Raw genomic sequence first — 20,038 nt, 5'->3', positions numbered from 1 at the left:
ACTCACAATTTTCTGTTACATACGTAGCGTCTGTATCATATATAACATTCAATTTTGTGAATGTCTTTAGAAGAATGTTAGCAAATGCATCAAATTCAATAAAATGCTGAAGTCCTTAGAAACTTGATTTTTAACTAAACATTAGTCTTAACAAACCCTGAAACACATGGAGGGCCCTCTGTCGAAGTTTGAATTTGCTGATGTGTGTGGTGTTGTTAGTCAGAGAGTACTCGTGTAGCTCTTCTTCACTCACCTCAAGCTCGTTGCAAATCTGTAAATTTATTTATGTAGTCAGCATTATTTTTGCTGTATCAGAAACAGGGTGCATACTTATGTATATAGACCAAATGTTAATGGTAAACAAAATCATAAAGATCAAAAATTCTGTTTAACTACCTGTACTACACAATCCCAAAATAGCTATAAAAAACATAAGTAGTGCCTGCTAAGACATACCTCTTCTTTCGTGTATGGCTCTTCATGTAATGCACTGCACACAACTTCAGATATTTCTTCAAGACTTAATCCAATTTTCTTCTGAAGATCAGACAGCTGAGATATCTCTCTCCATTTCAAATTATGTTTTTTTGCTATAATCTGGAAAAAAAGTACCCATCTAGTTGGCAATGTTGTCATTTATATTAAATACAATGTACTGATACCATTATGAAACTGCAACTGAGGTGGGAAAGTAAGAACTAGTTAACATGGCAAGACTATGTTGTAAAACTAAGTTTCAGAACTTTGCTGCCAGTCATTGTAAATGCATGGAGTGCAGCGGCAAAAGTCGTTGACAAAAACTATTCAGTTTTGGAGCATTCATATTTCCATGACATGAAACTATCTGGTATGTGCGTTTATGCTTTAGGTGATGTTTCAATAAATGCAACAAAGTGGTGAATTGAGAAAATGGTTGGCTTTTCAGCAGTTACACTATGCACAGGTCCTTGTAGGGTGTTAATGATAATTATTATTAAAAGAACAGTGCGCAATGCAGTGTGGCACTTGAGACAGTTTTTGTGGTATTAACATCAAATGATTGATGACGTTTGAATTACTGACCAAAATACATACTGTAAGAAACAATAAGACATCTAAGATTAATATAGAGTCCTTTCTGGATTTAGAAAAGGAATCAATGCTCTCACTCAATATGAAGTCACCCTGAAAAGCTTGACTGAATAGCCAGCTTCGCTAAAAGCACAGCTGTGGAAATGCATATGTTATCCAAAGTATGTTATGTGGATTTAAAGGTGAAAATTCACAATTCAGTCTATGTGAAACAAAAAAGATTTGACAACTGAAAGTCAGAGAAAAGAAACTTACTAAATAGGTGACATTGCGAAGATGTGGAACTGAAATCACTCAATAGAGGGAAGGTCACTGCACCTGACGCGGTACCGATATAAATCTACATAGCATATGTGAAAGAATTCACTTTTCTTCTAGAAGCAGTGTACTGTAGGTCTTTGAAGGAGCAAAGTGTTCCTTATGATTGAAAACAGCACAGGTATTACCAGTTCCCAAAAAGGATCATCAAACAGATGCACAAAACTATCTGACGTTAGTCAGTCGTAAAGCTTTGGAATATGTTTTATGCTCATGTAGTATGACACTGCTGGATGCCAAAAAATTGCTCAGTAGGAAGCAACATGCTTCACTGGGTGAAACCCAGCTTGCTCTGTTCATCCAAAAGCTTCAGGAATGTAGAATAGATAAAGGTGACCATGCAGATTTTGTGTTCCTTGACTTCTGGAAGGCATTTTATACAGTTCCATACTACTGCCTAATGATCAAACTATGAGCATATGGAATATCTGACCAACCTTTAATAGTACTGAAGAGTTTCTAGCAAACAGAACACAGCATTTCAGTCTGAATGGAGAGAAGTTTTCAAACATAAAAGTAACTTCAGGTGTGCTCCAGGGGAGTGTTAAAGGATCATTACTTTCACAATACATATAAATGACCAGGCGCGGCTCGTGGTTTCTATACTGGGGAAGGCTGTGGCATTTATCGATGGGAGCCAACATAGACCTCGGGTTATGCTACAGATTAGTCTCACATAAACAACTAAGAATTCAGGTGGACGGGGTGGGCAGATCACTCTCTACCCATAATTTTACGTACTGTATCTTCTATAATCAGGTATTAAATATCATTAGAAGCTAACTTCGAGTTAAAATCTTTGGTAAGTGTTTTTAAATGTCATCATTACATTTCCTGACACTTCGCAGCAAATCATATGGAAAGACACGTTTCGGAGAGATCTTTAATACGGGTCTGGATGCACAAAGTTCTTTCACTTTCATTCCATGGCCGTGTTCCAAGTTTTTACCTATTAAATTGAACACTGAATTCATATTGCGCTTGTTTCACACTCGCGGTATGTCGCAGATATTCACCAGCAAGTAAAACTCACTAAAATCTTGCAAAATATGCTCCGAAAAAGAAACTTGCTAATATTACACGGTATCAACAAAAGCAGTCAGCATCAGCAAGCAAGGAAAGTAAAGTAACGGGACAAATTTCGCGTGCTTTGTCCTCTAACCACTTAGGAAACTCTCGCTGGATGGCAGTACTGGTATGTTACTGTAGTGTAGTGCAGTCTGGCGGGATATTTGCAAACTTATTCTAAATGTGGATAAAATAGCCAATGGCTGAAACAAAACAACTATGTAAAACATTATCGAAACAATAATACTAAACGTCGATTAATGATGCATCGAAGCGTAGTAGAGATGTGCAGAGACAGAGATTGGATAGCGAAGTTTCGGCCACTCTACATTCCTTTATTACATAGATAGTGGAACCTGAAAAATGTGTGGTGGTTGGTATGACACCCTTAGGCTGCAAGCTCTGAGCCTTCGGGTCGCCCATAAAGAGCAGAACTATGTAGAAGCCACGCCCCCAAACCGCTACTACATGCAGCTTACGGACGTTCCAAGGCGCAGCCTAAACACTACTAACCGTTCGGAAAACATCTATCAATACAAACAGTTCCAAAAACGTTGACCACCGTTATTTTAATCGGAATGGGAAATATGCGAAATTTGTCCTGATAATTTAAATTATGTAATACGTTCTTGCGAAATTTACTTTAACATATATTTTGGGGCGGCTCCGCCTCAGAGCCTTTAATTACGAGCCGCGCCTGTAAATGACCCAATAGATATTGTCAGAAGTTACATGAGGCTTTTTGCAGATGATGCTGTAGTACAGATAGAGAAGTTTCAACGCTAGAAAATTGTAGCAAAGTGCAGGAAGACCTGTAGAGGATCAATGCTTGGTGTAGAAGTGACAATTGACCCTTAAAATTAGGAAATGTAACATATTGTGAATACATAGACAGAAAGACATATTACTATATGATTACAAAATTGCAGAACAATCACTGGAATCAGTTACTTCCTTAAAATATCTAGGAGTATTCATACAAAGTGATTTGAAATTGAGTGACCACATAAAATCAATCACAAATAAGGTAGATGCCACACAGATTCATTGGAGAAATCCACAAGAAGTTTAATCCATCAACAAAGGGAGCAGCTTACAAAAGGACTCATTCAACCAATACTTGAATATTGCTTCTCAGTATGGGATCTGCACCAGATCAGACTGATAGAGGAAATAGGGAAGATTCACAGAAGAACGTCACATTTCATTACAGGTTCACTTAGCATCCACAAAAGCATCAGATAGATGATCAATCACCTGAGCTGGCAAACACTGTAAGGGAAGTGTTCTGTATCAAGATGTGGATTATTGTTAAAGTTCTGAGAGTGTATGTTCTTAGATGAATCTTCAGATACATTGCTTCATTCTACGTACATCTCATGAGAAGGCCATGAAGATAAAATTAGAGTGATTCAATCCCACACGGAGGCTTGCCAGCAATTATTCTCCCTGCAAACTATGCATGACCAGAACAGGAAAGCAGGGAAGCGATATGGTACAGATAAAATTGGAGAGATTCGAGCCCACAAGGAGGCTTACCAGCAATTATTCTTCCCACAAACTATGTACGACCAGAACAGGAAAGGAAAGCACGGAAGTGATATGGTACATAAAGTACTTCCCTCGACACACCGCAAGGTGCCTTGTGGATTATAAGTGCAGATGTAAATGTAATTAAGTTGGCAATTGTGGATTTTGGAACATGAAATGGATACTCTAGAGGTGAATAAGAATCTACACAAGTCAAAGAAGTGATCTGAGATCTGTAGTTTCAATTCCTAAGTAAAGCATCATGCATTACAATATCTTCTTTTCTTATTAAACATTGTTACAAAGATCTCTAAACTGCTCTGACATCATTCTTATGTAGTTGACTTTATCAAATCACAAATTCAAACATGTATGTCCTTCGCCTTTTGTATTGGTTTCAAGCAAACAGCATGAACTCCATCAGAACTAGTTTACCATCACAACTTTCATTTTAGAGATGACAATGATGCTCCAGCACTCACAAAACGTCAAAACTGCAGGGTGCACTGATGTCACCGTGTAGACAGGTATTTACAAAATTAATGTGCAACACCTGTGTCACGAAACAATTTTTACCAATCCAGATTCTCTGCTTAAACCACGCTTAACAGAGCCAGATCAGCTGCTGAAGATAGATGGATTACATTTTTTGCTGAATTGCTCATCACAGAAAGTGACCAAGACAGCAATCTATTTCAAGATGGTAGACAACGTCAGAAAACAATCGAGATGTACTTTGATGCATAATATTGAAGATGCTAGTATCTTAGAAGTCTGGAAGAGACTTGATCCAACAGTAGATGAAAAATGGCTGCTGCAGCTGCTGCTATTGTTGATGATAATTATGTTGATTGTATTTTAGCAATATTAGCTGTTTCTCATCACACTGACACTAATATCTTTGTATAACTCATCCTTGCAGTGGTCTGAGAATTAAACAAGGGCTATACTCCTGAGTCCTCCACGTAGAGGAATATTTGACTGCAGATTTCAACATTTCTGTTTCTGCAAAACAGAGCTACTATATATGTACAAGAATAAGGTGAGAAAGGATTTGAAATAGTAATTTTTTGAATGTGCATCCAATTCATCAGATCTTGCAACTGCTGACTTCCATCTGCCCCCCACATCTAAAAACGTTATAGCTGGAGAACATTTTTAGATCAGTAAAAATTTGCAACAGCCTTTACGAGGATATTTTGTACCCCTTCAAGCCACAATATAAGGCTCTATCAATTCCCTTCAACATACCTTTCAAGTCCTTTGCTATCTCTGACAGAATTACAGTGTCATCAGCAAACCTCAATGTGTTTATTTCTGCTGCTTGAACTTTAATTCCCTTCCAACTTTTTTCCTTGGTCATCTTTACTGTTTGATTAGTACACAGATTGAATAACATTGTGGACAGACTACAACTGTGTCTCACTCTTCTCAACTACTGCATCCCTTTCATATCTTCCAACTCTCATAACTGCAAACTGGTCTCTACTTAAGTTGTATATGATCTTTCACACTCTGTATTTTATCCCTGTTATGTTCAGAATTTCAAAGAGCGTACTCCACTCAATGCTGTCAAAAGCTTTCTCTAAGTCTAAAAATGCTATAAACATAGATCTGCCTTTCTTTAACTTATCTTCTAACATAAATCATAGGGACAGCATTGTCTCATGTGTTCCTACATTTCTGCAGAGCCCAAACTGATCCTCTCCAAGGTAGGTTCTATCAGTTATTCCATTCTTCTGAAAATAGTTCACGTCAGTACTTTGCAACCATGATTTATGAAACTGATGGTTCGATAATATTCACATTTGTCATTACTTGCTTTCTTTGAAACTGGGACTATTACATTGTTCTCAAAATCTATCTTGCATAGCAAGTTAAGTATGTTTCTGTTATCCCAATCTATAGTCACAAAAATTGTCATCACATGCTAATTTTTGTGATGATAGACGGTAATAAATGAACTAATTCTACACACTCTGGATCACTGATTCTATTCACAACTATGCTGCAGCTTTTGAAGTAAGTGAAACAATTTTGTCATAGCTGACTCCCCCACGAATCACATAATTCTGAGGGAATGTTGTTTACTCCATGAAATTTGTTTTTATTTAGGTGTCTCACAGGCTTGTCAAATGCTTCTCACAGTATCAAATTGCCCACTTCACTTTCATCTATTTCTTCTTCATCAGCCTTCCCTTCTTTGCTTACAATGGGAGGTCCACAGGGGTAGGACTGACTTTTTGAAACCATCTACATGGTGATGTATATAAGGTCAAAAGCTTTAATTGAGAATGGTGAATTTGGCTATGAGCTAAGTAAATTTGGCCATTTACCCCAGTCATGGAGGGGTAAGCAGTGCAGCCACAGAGGGGTAAGCAGTGCAGTCAGTGCTGGGTTAGATGTGAGATGGGAATGCCCAGTCCTGACAGCTCATGTGCTTACACAACTTGCACTAATTGCCTGCTATGGTATAAATTTGGATATGAAAGTAACGTGGATTCGCAAATGTGCATTACAGAGATAGTTATCTAGAAACACAATACTTACTGTAACAAGGGACATAAAATTAACTAAGGCTCTTGTAGTACAGTACAGTACAGGACAGGAAAACAGGCATTTAAATCACTTCTCAAACTTTTGTGATCGTGCCTAATATCCAAGAGCGCATTTAAATATAAATACAATTACTGTTATTAATCAATTTATCATCCACTCACACACACAACACTTTGTCACACAGTTAAACTGTCAAGTTCGGGGTTGCTAGAGGTGGCAGCAATCTGAAATAGAGAACAATTGAACAAAGTGTTCCAAATGGTGTTGACTTTTAACAATTGGCACTTGCAGGCTGGTGGCCAGTGTATTGCATCTTCACTATCTTTATGGTATCTCACATTTGTGGCCTGAGGTGTCACCCCACAATGTCAGTATTGGCTTTTGAGCAAAGAAGTTTGACGGCCACTGCTCCAGAGTGTCACACAGAAGTCTTTCATCAATTATTCACAAATGAGGGTCCACTTTGAAGAATGGCTTCAGGTTGTGATACCTGGGACCCTACCCTATCATGCTGTATAGATAGTTTCAAAAAGTTGATCCCATCCTGGGAATATCTCCTTGTTAGTACTAACTTGCCCTCTGAGGTCTTTCTATATGTAAAGCTACTTCTCTTTCCTCTGAGGTTTCTTTAAATTCCCCACAGTCACGCAGGCTTCTACAGCTCTGCATTTTTCCTCAGGTCATTGTTGCTTTGCTATTTTGCATTTTCTGTCCATTTCTACGTGCAGTTATGTCTGTGGTGTGTCAAATTACATGCCTATATACCTATATTACTTGGAGAGCTTTACAAAAACATGTCAAATGATAAAATAATAATAAATATATTAAATTTAAGAACTTTATTAAATGCTGAGTGTAGAAGAAAAAGCAATATCATAATTCTGTTAACACATATGTTGAAGATTTCTTGGAAGTCATAAATTGTCTGATGAAATCACACATCAAAGGAAAATCAGAGTCAAGATTCAAAAATAAGAACATATGGATTTTGTTTAATTCCTGTGGCAGAATAAATTTTTTTGAACTTTACCAATGTAAATACTGTTAATTTGAGAACTAATACATGGATTTTTCCAGCTACAATATACCCACATTATTTTGTTAATTTCAATGACAACCATAAGATATTATAATCAACCTTACGCTCTTGTGAATAATATTAATGAGAAATACCTGGCCAGCTAAACGGCATTCTGCTACACGACAATTGTAGTCATGGGTTGCAGCTTTATTCACAACACTAAGAGAATGAGCTATGACAAAAACTGCGCCACTTGGAAGCTTAATGTTTTCAGCTCTTAAAGGATTGAATTCAATGTGCTTGGCAGATCCTAAAACAAGATAAAAATAATTAAATCAATACAAAACTTTTTATTACAAAGTGTTCTGTAAAAAATAATAATCTATCACCATAAAGTAAGCTGCATGGCAATGAGAATAATTCCAAAACGAAAGAAGTAGAGAATAGCAGCTTCTTCTCATTAAAAAAAACAGATTAATCACAATTTTCAATTCTCATATGCTTATGTGTTGTAGTACAAATGGTATCAAAATCAAGAGTCAGGGAAATTATACATTATGCATATTATTAATTAATCTATACACTTGCCAATTTGTAACTCACTAGGACAGTAACAAAGAATAACAAATATGAACATGGATATTCACTTCATTTGATCTGCCATTTACTTCTGACTCACTCTCTTGGTATACTATAGGGATTGCATTGTATTGGGGGACAAAAATTCCACCCTGCAGCTATCAAATATGTTTACATTGCTCTAGAGAGTAGAAAATAGTAATCTCACTGAATTTCATTTACTACATTTTTTTGAAATAATTTTGCTAAGGCCGGTATTACACTATCAAATTTCTTTGTCAAAGATTTGATCAAAGATGTGATCCAATATTCCGTCCAATATATTTGACAAAGATCTTTGACGTAGCGCTAGAGGGGGTATTACACTGTCATCAAATTTTTCGTCAAAGTTCAAGATGGCTGACAACAACTTGTTATTAACCGCAGCAGTTCTACGTACTCCAATTGCATTGTGTGCACATGCGGAAAAGAAGTGGGGGAAAAAATGGAACCATACATACGAGGTTGACAGTCTTAAAGTCCTGGGATTACAACTTGATAATAAATTCAGTTGGAAGAAGCACACCACAGAACTGCAGAAAGGCCTTAACAAATCTGTATTTGCAATTCGAGTGTTAGCAGACATAGGCAACATAAAAATGAAAAAGCTTGCATACTTTCATTCCACAATGTCATATGGGATAATATTTTGGGGTAAATCTTGAAGTCAAGTTTTCAAGGTATTATTTGTGGAGTAAATTCACGGACCTCCTGCAGAAACCTCTTCAAAGAACTAGGTATACTAACTACTGCCTCTCAGTATATTTACTTCTTAGTGAAATTTGTCGTAAATAATATATCTCTTTTTCCAACAAACGACTTAGTTCATACATACAATACCAGGAACAAAAATGATCTGCACAAGGACTTAAAAGCACTTACTTTTGTTCAAAAAGGGGTTCACTACCCAGGAACACTCATCTTCAATAATTTGCCAGGAAACAAAAAATTTAGTTAGAAATAAAGATCAGTTTAAAAGGAGCCTGAAAGACTTACTACTGGCTAACTTCTTCTACTCCATTGGCGAAATTTTTAATAGAAACAAATGATGTATTGTATTTATTCATACTATTAGTATTGTTATTTCAGCTTTAAAAAAATCGACATGTTCCACATCCACGAGGCTCTCCTCAGCACGGATCTATGGAACGAAAAAGTAATCTAATCTGGGTGAAGCCGTGGGTTTGACGACGACACGATAAAAGCATTCAACAAAACTTGTTACGTGAGCTTACAGTGGAAGACGTCAAGTGGTACATCAATTACTTAAGAATGGATGAGCATACATTTCTGTATGTGCTCAATGAAGTGTATCCTCATATCACAAAGCACAATATTCACTTAAGAACTGCTACATCTTCAGAAGACAGGCTCACTATAACACTCCGATTCCTTGCTACAGGAGAGGGTTATGTTAGGTTAGGTTAGGTCAGGTTAGGTCTGCAATCTTCTTAATCTATTTTTGTATTCAGGGTGCCTCACGTTGTAAAGCGCCTCATCAGCTTCAGACATCTCTATTAATTTTGTAGTTGTCGGCACACACCAATTGTATTTACCGGCAATGGTTATAAAAACACTACAGACGACAGTACGCTGCAGCGATGCTAGCGCTCCATGTGGTAACATGTCACATTGCAGTGAACAGAAGACAAGCGGTTTCTTTGATCAAATATACAGCGCGGCCCTAGATTTGATCAAATATTGGACGACATTTGACAAAGTCCCTATTACACTATCAAATATCTTTGACAAAGCTATTGGACAAAGATATTGGACAAAGAAATTTGATAGTGTAATACCGGCCTAATGAAGTGCAGTATGAACACAGGCATGTTTCATCACCTAATTGTAGTTTAATGAACAGTCATCCATACTTTAATGTGCCTATCTGCCATTTAGCACTTTAGTCTTCACATGAAGTTGTAGTGATTCTTATCAACTATTGTTTATTAGCTGGTTATTCTTTATTTGATCAGATTAAAAAGTAAATTGTACAGAATTGAGTATTTCTCATGAAGCACCACAAGAAGCAAACAGTATATTTTTCTCCTGCTCTTTCTACTTAATACCCAAGAGCAAGACAGTAGGTAAAGTTGCCTGTGTGGGAAATACTGACTTCATGTGAAGTCCAACCACTAGAAGAGTATGTCTGCATTTCTTGTTTATAACAGTTTGTTTTATTGAAAACCGAAGACATTCGAGTTTGAAGAGTAATCTGCTGGTATTACAGGAAGCCTATGAAAGAAGACTAATTTCCCTTTAGAACTCCCAATTAAGATAGTAGTTATGCAGACAGAATACCATGACCCCCAAGGAGTATGAAGGCATGGTGGTTCACTTTCTGTCCTTGAAGGCTTGCTAACTTGCTAACCAACCCCCCCCCCCCCCCCAACATTATGCCATTATGTGGGAAGATTCTTTATGATCAGATGCCAATGCAGCATTTTATCAATCGACTTGGTGTGCCTCCGCCCACGGGCAGCTAATGATTCAACAGGAGGACGCTGTAAATAGGCAGACTATGACCCACCCAGTAACAGATAGTTTGGCAGGGTCTGAGGTTTGATGACACTGGGCTGTTCATGGAATGCCGCAAATGCAACAGGCCATTGTCAAGTTGAAATTGGTTCCCCTGACCACAGCTGAGCCTGCTGTAAGGATGCTGCACAGGCATCAGCTGGTTAACATCGCCATGTGCATCATCAAAATATGGCTCTGAGCACTATGGGACTTAACTGCTGAGGCCATCAGTCCCCTAGAACTTAGAACTACTTAAACCTAACTAACCTAAGAACATCACACACAACCATGCCCGAGGCAGGATTCGAACCTGCGACCGTAGCGGGCACGCGGTTCCAGACTGTAACGCCTAGAACTGCTCGGCCACTCCGGCTGGCATGCATCATCAGCATACTTTCTCTTAGCAGTGTGTGAGGTCTTCAAGTATGGTCAAATCTGCTACGCCAATGTGAGACCTGAGTTTCTCCTGGCGTATACAACTTTCAAATAATTTCCAGGAATTCAGCTAGGTAACACTTTCAGCGACCGCCAATATTTTGGCGGGAGAACACCCTGCCGTTTTCAAGGCAAACTGCAACGGACAGGCAGCGTACATGCAAATTTAAAACCTCGGTTCTCGGACTGAAGCAGGAAAGATAACACACACTGAACACTAGTGCCACCAAAGATGACCAAAGTCAGAGCTATCGATAGCGAGACTATGAATTCGCAGGTGAGGTAGCATTGACTCTGTCCCTCTGTTTTTTGACAAGGGAGAGAGCCGGATTCCAAACAGAGTTTAAACAGAAACCTCCATCCCTGTTAACGAGGTTGCTCACTAATTTAGTCTCAACTGCCTCCCTAATAACACTGTACCAATAGCTGGACGTGCATGCCAATATCTCGGATCTCGGTGTTATTATATAACATGGGGTGGCCAGTCTCCAAGCAATGTTCAGCAATAGCAGATCTACTTGGCTGCTGTAATCGTGTGTGCCGTTTATGCTCAGTACATCGGTCCTCCATGGTCCTGATAGTTTGACCAATATATACCATGCCACAGCTACAAGGAACACGATATACACCCGCCTTACGCAGTCCAAGATCATCCTTAACGGAACTCAAAAGTGCTCTAATTTTAGATGGAGGTCGGAAAACACATTTCACATAGTATTTCCATAAAATACAACTGATCCTGTTGGACGTGTTTCCTATGTAAGGCAAAAAGGCAGTAGACTTAGGTGTCGACTCAGAATTATCATCAATCACCCGATGTACAGTTGGTCGATAGCGCAACGCACGTTCAATCAGTCTGTCACTATAACCATTTTGACGAAATGTAACTTCAAGATGGGACAGCTCAGCTGGCAAAGTCTCATCGTCAGAAACGACATGTGCCCTGTGTACCAAGGTACGAAGTACCCCTTCACGCTGAGCTGGATGGTGACGACTATTAGCCTGTAAGTACAAGTCGGTGTGAGTACATTTCCTGTAGACTGCATGTCCCAATGATCCATCGTCCTTCCTCCTAACCAACACGTCAAGAAAGGGAAGGCAACCATCCTCTTCCACCTCCATCGTAAAACGAATGTTCGGGTGGATCGAATTCATATGTTCTAGAAAGACATTCAAATTCTCCCTACGATGAGGCCAAACAACGAAGGTATCATCAACATATCTAAAGAAACAGACAGGTTTCAAAGGCGCCGACTCCAATGCATGCTCCTCAAAGTCTTCCATAAACAAATTTGCGATCAAAGGAGACAACGGACTACCCATTGCAACTCCATCTGTCTGCTCATAATACTGGTCATTAAATAAAAAGTATGTGGATGTCAACACATGCGAAAGAGATTAGTTAATTCAGCACCACCTTGGTGGCACTAGTGTTCAGTGTGTGTGTTATCTTTCCTGCTTCAGTCCAAGAACCGAAGTTTTAAATTTGCATGTACGCTGCCTGTCCGTTGTAGTTGGCCTTGAAAAGGGCGGGGTGTTCTCCCGCCAAAATATCGGCGGTCACTGAAAGTGTTACCTGGCTGAATTCCCAGAAGTTATTTGAATGCTACACCAAGTACAAAGCTGCTGTGCCAACTGGACGAGGACATGCATCTGTGTCTACTCCAGTTTGATATAACAACATAGAGTTTTACTATGATCTATCTTTTTAGCTGCAGTCCCCCACCTCTGATAAGTCTTCTGACTCCCTTGCTCACCGATCAAACCCACAATGCCTAGGTGACTGGCCAAAGGGATGCTCCTTCACCTATTTCATGGAAGCTGCCTGTTACAAAATCATGGCTTCAATGACATTCTACTTAAGTGGATTTTACAATAGTCTTCATCCCTTTCACCGTATGAATGCCACAAAATTTTGCTGTAGTTATTGTGACAAAATCAAAATGCAAAATTTTACAGCAAAATCAAAATGAACTCCTTTTCTCAGCAGTGTGACAAAAAAACTGTTCAAAAAAGTTCTTCCAGTTATGATGGGTGGAATTAAGATGTTCAGGTTAATGCAAAATTATATCAAAGACTAAAAACATTGTTCAGGGAGAATTTTGATGCAGTAGTTCCTGAATTCGATTTTGCGTCTGATGAATACTGTAAAACAACTCTCTCTGCAAACCTTGAGTTCACGCCAGTGGTCACTTGAGAAGCAGACAGACCAAATAAATACCACTTCTTCTTCTTCTTCTTCTTCTTCTTCTTTTCCTGCATTTCAAGTATTAGGCCTACACTTGCTATGGTGCACATCTGTTTCTTGCCCTTCCCAGACTTCTCATTCTAATTTCTGACTTTGTAAAGTATTCTGCCACTGTTCAATCTGCCAAAATGTTCATTCCATTTTCTTCTGTTGTCTTCAGTTTTGTTTCTTACATTAAATATGTTTAATTCCTTCCTAATGTCATTGTTTCTTTGTCTCTCTACTTCAGTGTACTAACTTTCACGGCTCTAAGAAATATAATTTCAGCTTCCTGGATCTCTCTTCCTTATGATTTGTGAATGGCCCAAAATTCACTTCCACAGAGTAGTGTGGGGATAGCCATTATTTTATAAAAACTTTATTGATGCTATTTCTTTTCTCTCTCTCTCTCTCTCTCTCTCTCTCTCTCTCTCTCTCTCTCTCTCTCTAATTTCTGAACTGTTCATTGTTCCACAAGTATTTTAAAATTTTGCAACTTTCTTATCTATATCTTTGTCATACTCTGGTGTGATATTACATCCCACATAATTAAAATGGCTGAACTGTTCTATTACTGTACTCCTTATCACTATTTTTGCTTTTAAGGCATCCCATATACATTGCATTAAATCAGGTTTTGAATGACCAGTAGAGCTTTACTGTAAATGGCTTTATTGAAGTAAATTCCAGTTATGTCCCATTTGATTGTGCCACTGGAAGTCATAGGCCAAGTGATTTTTGAAGGTCTTCCAGAACATTAAAGTAGTGGATAACCCACAAAGACTACACAAACAGCTAATAGACACTATCAGTAATGAGCTGACTGGGTCATGTACTGTTCAATAATGGCATCCTCATGTTGAACATCAAGTAGCCTTTAAGCTCCACAGATGTGTCCATCAGTCCTGTATGTGTGGTTGCCCACAATTCTCAACTGCTGGAATTACATATGGCCACACAAGCCATCAAATCTCTTGAAAGAACAAGACTTATTCAGCTGTGTTCAAAATTGGCCCAAATTAACAGTATATAAATGTTTCAAGGCATCACTGCACATGTGTGGGCATTTATTTACTGGATCTATGAGATTACATTTTTTGGACACCTTCAGATGTAATAACAAGGAGTGAGTCAAGAGACATTTTGCCTTCATCCAGGCAGCCAATAATAAGCACCACTGGCTCCCCAATGTATTTTGCTGTTAAATATATAGCTTAATTATTAAAACCATTCAGGGAAGTGTACCCATCACACAGGTAACTCCGTGGAGTTTATTGAGACACTTAGTGGCCTCAGGCTTAATATCTACATCTACATCTACATCCATACTCCGCAAGCCACCTGACGGTCTGTGGCGGAGGGTACCTTGAGTACCTCTATCGGTTCTCCCTTCTATTCCAGTCTCGTATTGTTTGTGGAAAGAAAGATTGTCGGTATGTCTCTGTGTGGGCTCTAATCTCTCTGATTTTATTCTCACGGTCTCTTCGCAAGATATACGTAGGACGGAGCAATGTGCTGCTTGAGTCCTCAGTGAAGGTATGTTCTCAAAACTTCAACAAAAGCCCGTACCGAGCTACTGAGCGTCTCTCCTGCAGAGTCTTCCACTGGAGTTTATCTATCATTTCTATAACGCTTTCGCGATTACTAAATGATCCTGTAACGAAGCGCGCTGCTCTCCGTTGGATCTTCTCTATCTCTTCTATCAACCCTATCTGGTACGGATCCCACACTGCTGAGCAGTATTCCAGCAGTGGGCAAACAAGCGCACTGTAACCTACTTCCTTTGTTTTCAGATTGCATTTCCTTAGGATTCTTCCAATGGATCTCAGTCTGGCATCTGCTTTACCGATGATCAACTTTATACGATCATTCCATTTTAAATCACTCCTAATGCATACTCCCAGATAATTTATGGAATTAACTGCTTCCAGTTGCTGACCTGCTATATTGTAGCTAAATGATATGGGATCTTTCTTTCTATGTATTCGCAGCACAATACACTTGTCTACATTGAGATTCAATTGCCATTCCCTGCACCATGCATCAATTCGCTGCAGATCCTCCTGCATCTCAGTACAATTTTCCATTGTTACAACCTCTCGATATACTACAGCATCATCCACAAAAAGCCTCAGTGAACTTCCGATGTCATCCACAAGGTCATTTATGTATATTGTGAATAGCAATGGTCCTACGACACTCCCCTGCGGCACACCTGAAATCACTCTTACTTCGGAAGACTTTTCTCCATTGAGAATGACATGCTGCGTTCTGTTATCCAGGAACTCTTCAATCCAATCATACAATTGGTCTTATAGTCCATATGCTCTTACTTTGTTCATTAAACGACTGTGGGGAACAGTATCGAACACCTTGCGGATGTCAAGAAACACGGCATCTACCTGGGAACCCATGTCAATGGCCCTCTGAGTCTCATGGATGAATAGCGCGAGCTGGGTTTCACACGATCGTCTTTTTCGAAACCCAAGCTGATTCCTACAGAGTAGATTTCTAGTTTCCAGAAAAGTCAGTATACTCGAACATAATATGTGTTCCAAAATTCTACAACTGATCGACATTAGAGATATAGGTCTATAGTTCTGCACATCTGTTTGATGTCCCTTCTTGAAAACGGGGATGACCTGTGCCCTTTTCCAATCCTTTGGAATGCTATGCTCTTCTAGAGACCTATGGTACACCGCTGCAAGAAGGGGGGCAAGTTCCTTCACGTACTCTGTGTAAAATCGAACTGGTATCTCATCAGGTCCAGTGGCCTTTCCTCTTTTGAGCGATTTTAATTGTTTCTCTATCCCTTTGTCGTCTATTTCGATATCTACCATTTTGTCATCTGTGTGACAATCTAGAGAAGGAACTACAGTGCAGTCTTCCTCTGTGAAACAGCTTTGGAAAAAGACATTTAGTATTTCGGCCTTTAGTCTGTCATCCTCTGTTTCAGTACCATTCTGCTCACAGAGTGTCTGGACATTTTGTTTTGATCCACCTATGGCTTTGACACAAGACCAAACTATCTTAGGATTTTCTGCCAAGTCAGTACATAGAACTTTACTTTCGAATTCATTGAACGCCTCTCGCATGGCCCTCCTCACATTACATTTCGCTTCGCGTAATTTTTGTTTGTCTGCAAGGCGTTGGTTATGTTTATGTTTGCTGTGAAGTTCCCTTTGCTTCCGCAGCAGTTTTCTAACTCTGTTGTTGCACCACGGTGGCTCTTTTCCATCTCTTACGATCTTGCTTGGCACATACTCATCTAACGCATATTGTACGATGGTTTTGAACTTTGTCCACTGATCCTCAAGACTATCTGTACTTAAAACAAAACTTTTGTGTTGAGCCGTCAGGTACTCTGAAATATGCTTTTTGTCACTTTTGCTAAACAGAAAAATCTTCCTACCTTTTTTAATACTTCTATTTATGGCTGGAATCATCGATGCAGTAACCGCTTTATGATCGCTGATTCGCTGTTCTGCGTTAACTGTTTCAAATAGTTCGGGTCTGTTTGTCACCAGATTGTCTAATATGTTATCGCCACGAGTCGGTTCTCTGTTTAACTGCTCGAGGTAGTTTTCAGATAAAGCACTGAAAAAAATGTCACTGGATTCTTTGTCCCTGCCACCCGTTATGAACATTTGAGTCTCTCAGTCTATATCCGGTAAACTAAAATCTCCACCCAGAACTATAACATGGTGGGGAAATCTACTCGAAATATTTTCCAAATTATCCTTCAGATGCTCAGCCACAACAACTGCTGAGCCAGGGGGCCTATAGAGACATCCAATTACCATGTCTGAGCCTGCTTTAACCGTGACCTTCGTCCAAATTATTTCACATTTCGGATCTCTGTCAATTTCCTTCGATACTATCGCACTTCTTATCGCTAAAAACACGCCTCCCCCTTCACTGTCCAGCCTGTCTCTGTGGTATACATTCCAATCTGAGTTTAGAATTTCATTACTGTTTACATCTGGTTTTAGCCAACTTTCAGTCCCTAGTACTATGTGGGCATTGTGACCGTTTATTAATGAGAGCAGTTCTGGGACCTTTCTTTAGACGCTCCTGCAGTTTACTATTAGCATATTAACATTGTTATTCCCTGTTGCATTTTGCCTACTCCTACCTTGCCGCGTCTCAGGAGGCGTCTTGTCGGGCCTAGGGAGGGAATTCTCTAACCTAAAAAACCCACATGTGCACTCCACACGTACTCCGCTACCCTTGTAACTGCTTCCTGCGTGTAGTGCACGCCTGACCTATTCTGGGGGACCCTACATTTCTCCACCTGATAGCGGAGGTCGAGAAATTTGCACCCCAGATCTCCGCAGAATCGTCTGAGCCTCTGGTTTAAGCCTTCTACTCAGCTCCAAACCAGAGGACAGCAATCGGTTCTGGGAACAATACTACAAATAGTTAGTTCAGATTCCACCCCCGCGAGCGAGGCTTTCCACCTTCACCAACTCCGCCAACTGCCTGTACAAACTGAGGATGACCTCTGAACCCAGACGGCAGGAGTCATTGGTGCCAACATGAGCAACAATTTGCAGTCGGGTGCACCCGTTGCTCTCTATCACCGCCAGCAGGGCCTCCTCCACATCTCGGATGAGACCCCCTCGGCAAGCAGACAGAGTGAACAATGGCCTTCTTCCCCGAACTTTCCGCTATTTCCCTAAGGGGCTCCATCACCCGCCTAATGTTGGAGCTCCCAATAATTAATAAACCCCTCCCCCAGTGTGCCTGCTCGGACCTTGCTGAAGGAGGAGCGGCCACATGTCCACTCACAGGCAGAGCGGGCGATGCCACACGGCCAGCCTCCACATTGATGCATTGGTTAGTTTTGATACAGTATCACTATATACCACAGTACCTTTATAAGACTCCTCCTCTCTCATTCCCCAATATTTTGACAAAGAGAGAACTGTTTTGATTGTGTGCTAATGTCATCTTATTTTCTATTCAGTGGTGAATTTCATGAACATACTGACAGAGTCGTCTTGGGAAGCCCTCTGCCCAATATAATGGTTGATTTATTCATGGGGGATTTTGAGGTCAAGGCACTTGATTCTGTAAGTTTTAAACCTCTAGGTTTATGGAGGTAAGTGTACAATGCAGGGAGGATGACTTATATCAATTTTTGTAGTTTTTTAATTTCATTCATGCAAGTATTTAATTCGCCATGGATATAGAAAAGGATGGCTGCTTCCCATTTCTGGAATTCCTAGTTCATCATGAAGTTGATTCTGAAGTAAGGCGCACAGAATATTGCAGATCCATTGTCACAAATCTCTATTTACATACCAATAACTGCTATCAATCTTTATTATCTTAAAACTTTGGTGCTAAGAGCACACAGTGTCCCAGAGAAAAATTCCCTTCAGCATGAACTTTCAAAGCTGAAAGGCAGTTTCAAAATAAATGGATATTCCCAGCAACAGAGTCACAAGACATTTCTTATTTCTCTGGTATGTGATCAGGAAGATGAGTGTATGTTTGAGAAGTGTACCTTAGGCGCACAACTCTTGTAGTGTTCATTAATGGCACAAGGACACTAATCAAGGGTACAAATTCCATCTTCCCAGACAGTTCAGATGACAGATGAAATGGTCTACAGTTGGTTCACAACAAAGAGTTTAAGTCTTATTCTAACAAAACACAATATTATGCAATTTTAAACACGGACAGTGAAACCTCTTCATCTCAGAGTAGTGCTTGCACCCTACATCCTAAATTATTTGCTCGATGTATTCCAATTTCTGTTTTCCACTACATTTTTTACCCTTTACACCTACCTCTAGGTCTCTCTGATGTCATAACACTAGTCCTGTCATCCTGTGCTGCCTTCTTATCATAGTTTACCATATGTTCCTTTCTTCATCAATTATGCAGAGCACCACTCCCTTAAAAAGCGGACAAAGAAAAGAATTGAAGTTTGTGAGATGTAGTACTATAGATGGATGTTGAAAATTAGATGAACTGATATATATATATATATAATCTCAGTTCATCTAATTTTCAACATCCATCTATAGTACCACATCTCACAAACTTCAATTCTTTTCTTTGTCCGCTTTTTAAGTCCTGCTTGCGTCATCCATTGTGTGTTACTTTGTTTCCAAGGTAGCAGAATCGGTCTACTTTGTAGTCCCCAATTTTGACATTAAGTTCATTGCTACTCTCATTTCTGTTTCTCTTTCATAGGTTTACTCTCAATCCATATCCTCTATTCACTAGACTTTACTCCATTCAACAGTTCCTGTAATTCTTCTTCACTTTCACTGAGGATAGCAATGTCATAAGCACATCGTATCATTTATATCCTTTCACCCTGTATTTGAATCCCATTCTTGAACCTTTCTTTCATTTCCATCACTGCTTCTTTGATGAAAAGACTGAACAGCAGACGTGAAAGACCGAAACCCTGACTTACATCTTTTACAATCTGAGCACTTCATTCTTAGTCTTCCATTCTTATTTTTTCCTCTTCATTCTTGTACATATCATACAGGGTGATAATAATTAAAGTTAAACTTTCAAAACACTGTAGAAATAACACCACTGGTCAGAATGGCGTCAAATTGCAATGGTGTATTATTGGAGAAGGGGGGAAAACGTACAGCAGAAGAAAAAGAAAAATAGTGTGAAAATTGATCAACAGATGGCGC

The 20,038-nt window shown here is 39.4% G+C and overlaps 1 protein-coding gene across 1 annotated transcript in view; it reads right to left on the bottom strand.

The window, feature by feature from the left end:
* LOC126188856 (N-acetylgalactosamine kinase) overlaps positions 1 to 20,038 on the bottom strand; it is a 96,405-nt gene that overhangs the window by 38,045 nt on the left and 38,322 nt on the right. Inside the window, exons 6-8 of the mRNA XM_049930499.1 lie at positions 7,720 to 7,877; positions 457 to 597; positions 157 to 271 (exon numbers count right to left, since the gene is read on the bottom strand). Coding sequence (XP_049786456.1) covers positions 157 to 271; positions 457 to 597; positions 7,720 to 7,877 — 414 coding nt within the window. The remainder of the gene's footprint in view (positions 1 to 156; positions 272 to 456; positions 598 to 7,719; positions 7,878 to 20,038) is intronic.

This window comes from Schistocerca cancellata, chromosome 5 (genome assembly GCF_023864275.1).
Source record: "Schistocerca cancellata isolate TAMUIC-IGC-003103 chromosome 5, iqSchCanc2.1, whole genome shotgun sequence".
Taxonomy (NCBI): Eukaryota; Metazoa; Arthropoda; class Insecta; order Orthoptera; family Acrididae; genus Schistocerca; species Schistocerca cancellata.
This window is presented reverse-complemented; position numbering and strand designations above follow the sequence as displayed.